This window comes from Taurulus bubalis (assembly GCF_910589615.1).
Source record: "Taurulus bubalis genome assembly, chromosome: 17".
In the NCBI taxonomy this organism is placed as follows: Eukaryota; Metazoa; Chordata; class Actinopteri; order Perciformes; family Cottidae; genus Taurulus; species Taurulus bubalis.
In genome coordinates, this window is record NC_136605.1 from 15,738,088 (window position 1) to 15,748,933 (window position 10,846).

Sequence of the window (10,846 nt, forward strand, 5' to 3'; positions counted from 1 at the left end):
GACCGTAGCAACCATGGTGTTGTCTGGGACTTGTCAGGTGTTTTCATCTTAGAACTTCAACCCTTTAACATTGAAAGTAAATTGCAACAATTTGGGTTTCCTGAAATGAATCACCTTTCTACTCAGCTCCACTTTTTCGTGTCACTTTGCAAAGTTTCTTTGTAATTTAGTTTAGGAACGTCAAGTCATGATTTAACTGCTTTAACTTGTCCGCTGGAAACTGTCACAGTTATATGATCATATAATGTGCCAAAGTGATCAAAGGGAAGAAGAGTCAATATGGTTAACTGTCACCAGTTCTTTCCAGAGGCATATATCGGGAATATCTTTCAAAATGATAAAAAAGGAACTTAGAATACTGTATAAAAAGCTTAATCTCTCAATGTCAGTGTAATTATAACTGCGGTCAAGCCAGCCTCCACTTAAAAAATAAGGTCAGTCACCACGTTGTTTTGTTACTTGTATAGACATTACACTTGAACAATAGAGACTGAGGTCTTTTGGAGTGCACTCCTGAAGACTGTTTTTGACTCTGTGGTGGCATCAGCCATATTTTATGAAGTGGTCTTCTGGAGCAGCAACACCTTGACAGCTGACAGGAAGAGACTCAATAAACTTGTCAAGAAGGCCAGCAGTGTGCTGCGGTGTCCACTGAATGGAGGTGATGGGAGACAGGAGGATGATGTCTAAGCTATCATCCTTGATGATGGACAACACCTCCCACCCCATGCAGGACACTCTGGCAGCTCTGCAGCTCTTTCAGCCACCGGCTGATCCAAAAGATCTTTCACAAACAGTTTCACAAATACTTTTTATTCCGTCTCTATGTTGTAATGTCATGAGAGGGAGTATCATCAATGGGAGGTGCATCCCCTCCCAGTGGTTGCAGCAGGGACTACAACACATCATGGCATCTGGTGTATGAACTACAATTCCCATAGTCAGCAGGGCAGCCGGTCCCAAGGCTGCTGCCCAGCTGAAAGAGAGGAGGCTGATTACCCCGTGGAGAGCAGGTGTGTGAGGGAGAACAAAGGTGGAGGAGAGGAGAGTTTTTTGATATTACGTTAAAGACAATGAACCAGGAGTAAACCGAAGTACTTATGTTTGTTTTGTGTAACGACTTTTTGTTGGAGCTGAGTTTACCTTTTGCGAAGAAGAATCTGAATACAGAACTTTGAGTTAAAACAACAAACACTGCTTGTCGTCTTGATCTGTGCACCCACGCCTCACCTCACGATCCCGACCTCTCAAGACATCACAATATATAATATTGCTATTGTGGATATTTTACTATGTGTCTTTTGTGTGCACTGCTGCTGTAATCCTGCAATTTCCCCACTGCAGGACTAATAAAGGATTATCTTATTTTATCTTATCTTAAATAAATCTGAGTTGGGTCCGGTATCATAGACAACAACCTCCTTCCACATCTGTCTTTCCCAATTCGCGAACAAACAAACAACGTATTATTTATAACTTAACGTTCAGTTCAGGTACAGCCCCCGTCCAACCCCTAATGTCATATTTCTCGTCTCTCCCTCTTCTTACGTACACCAGTTCAAGCCGGTTATTTTAAGGAATGCGGCTGCTTTTTCTGACGTCTCACACTTGTTTTGTCTGAGCCTCCTGGTCCTTGTTTTTTTTGGCACTTACATCCCTCTTGACTATCTACGCACGATGTTCTTTTAACCCGGCTCATTGATATGTGTGTGTGCTGTATAAACACAAGATTTAATATTAAGCATGAGTATAAAACATTTTCCGGCTCTCCAACGTGGGATACAAACTGCACAGTTCATCTCAGGAGCAGCCTTCCTCTCACTTCAGAACATTTACTCCATCAGGGTCACAGAAGAGCACACCACATCATCAGGGAACTTAGTTTGTGACAATAGGCCACACTGTAAGAGTGACAATAAGGTCTTCTGTTAATATTTCTGATGTGAAAATAGTTTGTGACAATAGGCAGTAACATACTCCAAATGCAAATTGTTCACATTATTCTTAAAAAATTTATTTTCTTAAAGAAGACAATTTTTTCATGCTTTGATGATACAAGGTTTGCCTCAGCAATAGGACTACAGGTAGTTGACGAAGTCTTCTCCAGATTCAAGGATCCGTTTTAGTGCGCTCAGTATCACTGTATCAACCTCATCGTTTGTGTCGATCTCTGAGTGGTAGTTCTTCACAGGAAAGATGCAGTTTGGTGACAAGCCCAGCGTAACACTCAAGCCCTCCATCTAAATTTGAACAATTTGAAATATAAGAAATGAAAGTGCTGCTCAAAGGAAATTCTTTATTTTTTAAATTTAAAATGTAAAATAAAATTGTATTCCAATTTGAATAATAACTCTCTACAAACTCACACAATCACAGATGGAAACCTACCTGTTTCTTCAGGTACTTGCTCTTATACACATTCCTTACATTTCTTTCCACCTCTGGACAAGCTTCATCAATTTTGGTGAGAATTGCCAGTTGGGGAATCCCTGCCGATACAAAGCAGAATCCAGTTCAATCAAATAAATGTTTGTCAGGTTATTTGACTCAATGTATGAATGCCAACAATTAAACCTTACCCATGTCTGAAGCTGCAAGTCTCACTTCCCTCATCTTTTTCATAGATGCATCACTCAGACGATGTACTGTGTCGGCATCGATGACACAAACCAGAACATGAACTTTGTCCTCCAGAGTTGGGTCCATGTTGTATTTTGGATTATTCTCTGATATTACACAGCGAGGATTGAACTGGAGAAGAAGGAAAAATCAAAGAATAAAAGAAATCTATCTTTACGTAAATAAAATACTTTTTTACTTATATTACTGAAATACATCCAACACATTCAGTAATTATCTGGACTGTACATTGTAACCATCTTTGATGTGCCCCTTCATGGCCAGTTTGATGTCTTCCACACAAACTCCGTTCCCAGTTCCCTCCTCAATGCCCATGATGTCACTGAAGGCAAAAGGGTAAAATGTCTCTGGTCCTTTGTGGATTTTGTAAGTTTTGTGCTGTAAAACATAAAAAGTGCAGTTTTAATGACAACAATCACAACCTATTGAAACATGTCTACGAGACGCTTTGTCTCATTGGTTTCATTACAACTAGTACTGCATTTATTTTTGCAGGTGCACACAATAATGAATACAATCATAATACTGGCTGAAAGAATTGTTTCATTTCATGAAGTATTACAGTGCATAACATACTTCCTCACATAAATCATACTGAAAAGGGATTCATACTTCTTTGGTGAAGCTCTTATCAGATGTGGTATCCGTCAAAGCTCGACCAGTAACTCTGCCTTGCAAAACACTGTCGACAGAGTTGATGAAGCTGGACTTTCCAGCACCAGCAGGTCCATGAAGCAGAACTCTGAGATGTTTGACTTCTCTGTTTTGAGGCTGGTAATCCTTCACAAACTGCAGGTCTTTCTCTTTATGCCTGTTCAATAAGGAAAAGGATTATATTTCAGATCACAATGCACTTTAACATTATTATGTTGCTGCACATATTTAGTGGTTGCTGCAGGTTGTCACAGACATCTCTGAAAACAAACAACACAATGTCAGGAAGAGAGACAGTCTCAACAAAGGAGTGTGTGCAGTTGCACATTTCTGGTATTAATAATAGTTAAATAAAAGACATTAAACACCAGAAGCACCATCAATTAAACACACTCACCCCCATTGTAAGATCCTCCATTCTTCCATCAAAGCTGACAAATAGAGTGCACACATGATGTAAAATATCCAAAACACAAATGAAGAATCAGTTATTTGTATACATGTATCAAATGTATTTTTGCATCTACATATGTTTAAACAATGTTTTTTGTTATTACTTACGCTGAGGAGCTGGTATTGTCTGAGGAGCCGGTTTTGTCGATTGTCCACCCATGGCTACAAAAAGAAAGTAAGGCAATATTAAACAAGACTTATTACCAAGAACAAACACAACGTCAATAGATTCATTTTTCAGAATAATAATTTGTAAATTCAGACATGTTGTAAATTATCACCCGTAAAAATTAAATCCATCCAAATGAATTCACAGAAAGGAATAACATGAGCTTCTCTCTCTCTCTCTCTCTCTCTCTCTCTCTCTCTCTCTCTCTCTCTCATCCATGCAGGTGACGCCCGTGATAGTGCTATTGCAGTATCGATCGATGCCCCTTCCTCACTTTGAGGAAGTAGTTCTTGTTTTGTTTTTGGTTAATAAAACCACCTTTAGTTTATCCCTTCGTTGCGAGCCATTCTCAGGTTACACATTCATTGTTACTCCCCGCTTCCCCCTGTAGGCTCCAGTCGGGTGACGTAACAGTTTTACAGAAGGGAAAGTGAAAGTATAAAGTTCAACAGTCAAGAAAAAAGAAAAATAAACATTTTTACCTTTCACTTGATCCAAAAAATCAGGACAGAAACACAAATGTGATTGTACCTCTGCATGAATGTAATGAAACATCCATCACAGTATAGATGACGACTTTTTTTTTCATTTCATTTCTTAGAAACGTTTTAGCCAACGTTAATCAGAATACAACAATATATTAAAAACAATCTTACTTCAGCTGTTATGCTCGTAGAAGAAGTAGTGCGGTCAACCCAGCCTCCACTTTGATAGAACACTGTAAAGCAAACACCCACACGTAATATACACTGTGACTAGGCGTTACTGTAAGAGCATGCACCGACTTCAGAATAAGATCAACATTCCTGCGAACATGATGGGGTATGTCAACATTAAATAAATACATAAAAAAGTGAACAAAATGAACAAATAGGAAATGCAAATTCGCTATCAAGCTATAGTAGTGGTTCTCAACCTTTTCAGTGTCCTAATATAGAATATATGCAATTCTGTTTATGAACTTACACCTATATTTTATTGAATATGTATGTAAGGATTTTTGAATGGATGCTAATTTTAAATATATTTTTTACAAATCTCATGTACCCCCATTTGAGAACCATTGAGCTATACGCAGGGATTCCCAAAGTGTGGTGCTCGCACCCCTGGGGGTGCGGGAGCTGCCTCTAGGGGGTGCGCCAGAGGAAAAATGAAATGGTGGTCTAATGGTGTAATAATTAATATTAAACATAATAAAAAAAATAAGTAGTATTTTTTTAATTATAAAAATTCCCTTTGTAAGATTCAAATTTAAAATTAAAAACGTACAATTTAATAAATAGATGCACTTCCGGTCCGGAAGTGCACACTCCGGTCTTTTACGTACACACTAGCTAGCTTGTGCACCTAACGTCATTTCATTCATTCAGCAACATCCATGAAAATATGTTAAACTGGCTGAAATCGGGGAAGCTGTCAGGTGGGACAACTGAAGCTATCAGTAATAAAAGAGGAGAGGGACAGAGAGAGAGGGAGGAACCGGAGGCGAGAGAAACAGAGAGGTGCGTTGGGGAGAGACCGGGAGAAGAAATCGACCGGGAGTCGGAGAAAGAGGAGACGGAGGAGACTGAGAAGGAGGAAGGGATATCACAGACAAACCGGGAGCACAGAGGCCCATCGCGGAGTCAAGGTGAAAAAAGAGGAAACGAGAGTGAGCATCAGACTGGGAAAAAAAAGAAGAAATATGATGACAATTATCTGGGTCTGGGCTTCACTTGGATTGGCAATGCAGATTGCCCGAAGCCACAGTGTGTGTGTCCTCGCCATCCTTATTGCTCTTTAAAAGTGACGCCTTGTGTAACTGAAATTTATACAGCGGACTAAATCTTGTAAGAAACACCACGCGCGATCAAACAGTTCTCGCATTGGTCCGATTTTATGCGGCTATAAATAAGCTCTGTTGCGTTTTTTTTTTAAGGTGTGGGGGATTGGGGGTGCGTGAACCCGGTCGGGATGTAGAAGGGGGTGCGTGGCCTAAAAAGTTTGGGAACCGCTGAGCTATAGGATCGACTCCAGCGACCTCCGTGACTAAATGTGTGCAGTTTCCACACCATACTGTGATTGAGCTGGTCAGGACGCTCTCGACCGTACATCTGGAGAAGTTGCTGAGGATTTCGGGTGGCATGCCAAATTTTCTCAGCCTTCTGAGGACATACAATCAGTGCTGGTGTGTGCTGCACCCTCTTCCTCCTTGGGTCAATAATCATACGGCTCTTAACGTAATAAGATAAGATAAGAAAAGATAATCCTTTATTAGTCCCGCAGTGGGGACATTTACATGATTACAGCAGCGAAGGGGGTAAAGTGCACACAAGAGACATAGTCACAGACATAGTCAAAACAGTAGTACAAAACAGTAAATAATCTACAATAATTCAATATTATATATACAGATAGAATAAGTATAACAACTTTGCACAGTGTATTTATATTGCACAGGTTGGAGTGAATAAAGTGATTTATGTGTTTTTTGTGTTCTACTGAGCTCAGCTGGTTGTGCAGCCGGACAGCAGCAGGAAGGAAGGACTTGCGGTACCTCTCCTTCACACAACAGGGATGGATCAGCCGGTGGTTGAAGGAGCTGTGCAGAGCTGCCAGAGAGTCCTGCATGGGGTGGGAGGTGTTGTCCATCAGGGATGATAGTTTAGCCATCATTCTCCTGTCTCCCACCACCTCCACCATATCCAGTGAACACCCCACCACACCGCTGACCTTCTTGACAAGTGTATTTAGTCTCTTCCTGTCAGCTGTCAAGGTGTTGCTGCTCCAGAAGACCACTCCATAGAGGATGGCTGATGCCACCATACAGTTACATTGAGAGATTAAGCTTTTTATACAGTATTCTCTAAGGTCCTTTTTTGTTTAAATCATTTTGAAAGATATTCCCAAAAACTAGTCAACGTTTATCACTATAAATATGATTTTTAAAATCCTTCATCCGCTGTTATGCCTCTGGAAAGAACTGGTGACGGTCAAGGAGCGCTGTCAGAAGGACCGATACAGGAAAACATTCCTGCCCACTGCTATAAGACTTTACAATAAGTCACCTCTGGCCAGATCCTCCGTAAATTAATCAACATCAACATCAATAGCCCTTTCATTGCTTTTGTTGTTTGTTACTCACTGTACATATCTGTACAGTGAGTAACAAACAACAAAAGCAATATACATTTCATATACACAATATATACTTTGCATACTTTACACATACTTTGCATTTTTGCACTTTCTTTATTGTTTAAATTTAATTTTCTAATTGAATACACTCTACTGTTTTGTTGTATATGTTGAGTTTTGTTGTATATATTGAGCATCTTTCATCCCTGTTATGTTTGTGTCTATAATCTTGCTACTGTGACAAACACATTTCCCCTTGTGGATGAATAAAGTATATATCTTTCCATCTATCATCTTAACCGTAAGGACTCTTCTTCCTTTTTAACACTTTGACAAATGATATGACGATACTGTACCACAGTTTCCAGTGGACAAGTTAAAGCAGTTAAATCATGACTTGACGTTCCTAAACTAAATTACAAAGAAACTTTGCAAAGTGACACAAGAAGGTGGAGCTTAGTAGAAAGGTGATTTATTTCAGGAAAACAAAATTGTTACAATTTACTTTCAATGATAAAGGATTGAAGTTCTAGATGAAAACACCTGACAAGTCCCAGACAACACCATGGTTGTTACGGTCGGGGGAGAAAAACAACTGGGGAAGGACCCAAATATAGGTAGACACGGGGAGCAGAAGGATGATAAATGGTGATTTTAATAAAGAAATATCCCAAAGAAAACTTACTTCGCAGGTAAATCCAAAAATGAATATCTGAAAATCCAACAGGCAGAATGACAAATCGGTTGGATTATTTATTGATATGATTATTTATTTCACAATGTTTCATTTAATGTTGCAAACTACTACTGTTAATCCAGGTTTGTTTTTTATCGTTTTTTTTATTGTTCCCAAAGTAATATAGGAAACATTTTTAAAATGAAAATGTAATTTCAAACTGTAAACTCAAAGGGCCCATCATGTTCACTGGAATGTTGCTCTTATTCTGAAGTCGGTGCACACTCTACAGTAACTTCTAGTGTGGACAATTTGGATGTTGGCTTGACAGTGTTCTATCAAAGTGGAGGCTGGGTTGACTGCACTACTTCTTATTAAGTAAGATTTTTTAAATATATTATTTATTCTGATGAACGTTGACTAAAAAGTTTACAGTTACCTTTTTGTTTCTTTACTGATACTTTCTTTGGATCAAGTTAAAGGTAAAAATGGTAATTTTTCAGTTTTCTTGAAAGTTGCCCTTTACACTTTCACTTTCTCTTCTTGAATGCGATAATTTGATTCCTTTCTGTCAATTCATTTGGATCGATTTCATTTTTATTGGTGATCATTTACAACATGTCTGAACACACAAATTATTATTCTGAATTATGAAGCCTCAAATATTCTGTTGACGTTTGGTTTGTTTTTGGTAATAAGTAATGTTTAATGTTGCCTTACTTTCTTTTTGTAGCCATGGGTGGACAATCGACAAAAGAGCGTAAGATACTGAAATATTGCAAAACATTGTTTAAACTTATGTGGATCAGAAGATTACTTTACACATTTATTTCAGCAATGTGAAAGAGAAGGACGAGTAGATCAAATTTGTAAATAAAAACCTGCATACAGTCTAAAATGCAAAAATACATGTATAAAAATAACTGATTCTTCATTTGTATTATGATATTTTACATCATGTGTGCACTCTATTTGTCATCTTTGATTGAAGCATGGAGGATCTTACAATGGGGGTGAGTGTGTTTAATTGATGGTGCTTCTGGTATTTAATGACTTTTATTCAATTAATATTAATACCAAAAATGTGTAACTGCACACACTCCTTTGTTGAGACTGTCTCTCTTCCTGACATTGTGTTGTTTGTTTTCAGTTTCAGCAACATGTTGGTTTAGTTACAGAGATGTCTGTGACAACCTGCAGCAACCACTACATATGTGCAGCATATTATTAGTCATTTTCCTTATTGAACAGCAATAAAGAGAAAGACCTGCAGTTGGTGAAGGATTACCAGCCTCAAAACAGAGAAGTCAAACATCTCAGAGTTCTGCTTCATGGACCTGCTGGTGCTGGAAAGTCCAGCTTCATCAACTCTGTCGACAGTGTTTTGCAAGGCAGAATTACTCGTCGAGCTTTGACGGATACCACATCTGATAAGAGCTTCACCAAAGAAGTATGAATCTATTTTCAATGTGATTTACCTGAAGAAGTATGTTTATGTACTGTAATACTTCATGAAATGAGACAATTCTTTCAGCCAGTATTATGATTGTATTCATTATTGTGTGCACCTGCAAAGGTACATGCAGTACTAGTTGTAATGAAACCAATTAGGCAAAGCGTCTCGTAGACATGTTTCAACAGTTAAAGGTTTTCTTCAATAGGTTGTGATTGTTGTCATTAAAACTGCACTTTGTATGTTTTACAGTACAAAACTTACAAAATCCACAAAGGACCAGGGACATTTTACCCTTTTGCCTTCAGTGACATCATGGGCATTGAGGAGGGAACTGGGAACGGAGTTTGTGTGGAAGACATCAAACTGGCCATGAAGAGGCACATCAAAGATGGTTACAATGTACAGTCCAGATAATTACTGAATGTGTTGGATGTATTTCAGTATTACAATCCAAAAGTATTGTATTTACGTAAAGATAGATTTCTTTTATTCTTTGATTTTTCCTTCTTCTCCAGTTCAATCCTCGCTGTGTAATATCAGAGAATAATCCAAAATACAACATGGACCCAACTCTGGAGGACAAAGTTCATGTTCTGGTTTGTGTCATCGATGCCGACACAGTACATCGTCTGAGTGATGCATCTATGAAAAAGATGAGGGAAGTGAGACTTGCAGCTTCAGACATGGGTAAGGTTTAATTTGTGGGGTTCATAAATTGAATAAAATAACCTGACAAACATGTATTTGATTGAACTGGATTCTGCTTTGTATCGGCAGGGATTCCCCAACTGGCAATTCTCACCAAAATAGATGAAGCTTGTCCAGAGGTGGAAAGAAATGTACGGAACGTGTATAAGTGCAGTTACCTGAAGGAACAGGTAGGTTTCCATCTGTGATTGTGTGAGAGTTATTATTCAAATTAGAATTCAATTATGCTTAACATTTTAAATAACACAAAAATCTCCTTTGTTATTCAAATTTAGATGGATGACTTGAGTGCTACACTGGGCTTGTCACCAAACTGCATCTTTCTCATGAAGAACTACCACTCAGAGATCGACACAAACGATGACGTTGATACAGTGATACTGAGCGCACTAAAACGGATCCTTGAATCTGGAGAAGACTTCGTCAACAACCTGTAGTCCTACATACTGCTGAGGCAAACTTTAAATCATCGTGAAATTCTTTTTTTGTGAACAGTGATGTAATTAGATAAAGTGGGCAAAAATGACTTTTGGTTTTTCATTTGCAAGCATGCAATCGACACAGTTTATGCTCTAGGATACCTGAATGAAGTATGATAGGCTGCATCACTCTCACGATGCATTTGAGCTTTTTTTGTTATGTTAGTTGTGCTTTGTTGATTCAGGTGGTGATTTCTGATGTTGCAGTCTCCCAATAATCATAACTCCGGTGATTATCAGATGAAAACACATGTCTATGTTAAAACTGGGCTAAATTAGCTTGAAAAGTGAAACTTTTATGAGACAACTTGTTACGCCCCGTGGTGACTCGGAATGGGACGCAACATAAAAACAGATTTGGACAAGAGCGGGTACGGTCACACATTTATTTACAAAAACGCAACACAGGGAACAATAAGGACTGTCAGTGGCACCAAAGAAAAGAATTTAACAAAAACCCATCGCCCCCATTGACAGGTGCTTTGCACCCAAAA

The 10,846-nt window shown here is 38.6% G+C and overlaps 1 protein-coding gene across 1 annotated transcript; it reads right to left on the reverse strand.

The window, feature by feature from the left end:
- Nucleotides 1–2,078: 2,078 nt before the first annotated feature.
- LOC306749553 (interferon-induced protein 44-like) lies at nt 2,079–6,041 on the reverse strand (the record flags this gene model as incomplete). Its single annotated transcript, XM_079232870.1, has 6 exons — nt 2,079–2,240; nt 2,389–2,489; nt 2,580–2,751; nt 2,869–3,018; nt 3,253–3,451; nt 5,968–6,041. The coding sequence occupies 6 exons, from the start codon at nt 6,039–6,041 to the stop codon at nt 2,079–2,081; spliced, it is 858 nt and encodes a 285-aa protein (XP_079088996.1).
- Nucleotides 6,042–10,846: the final 4,805 nt, after the last annotated feature.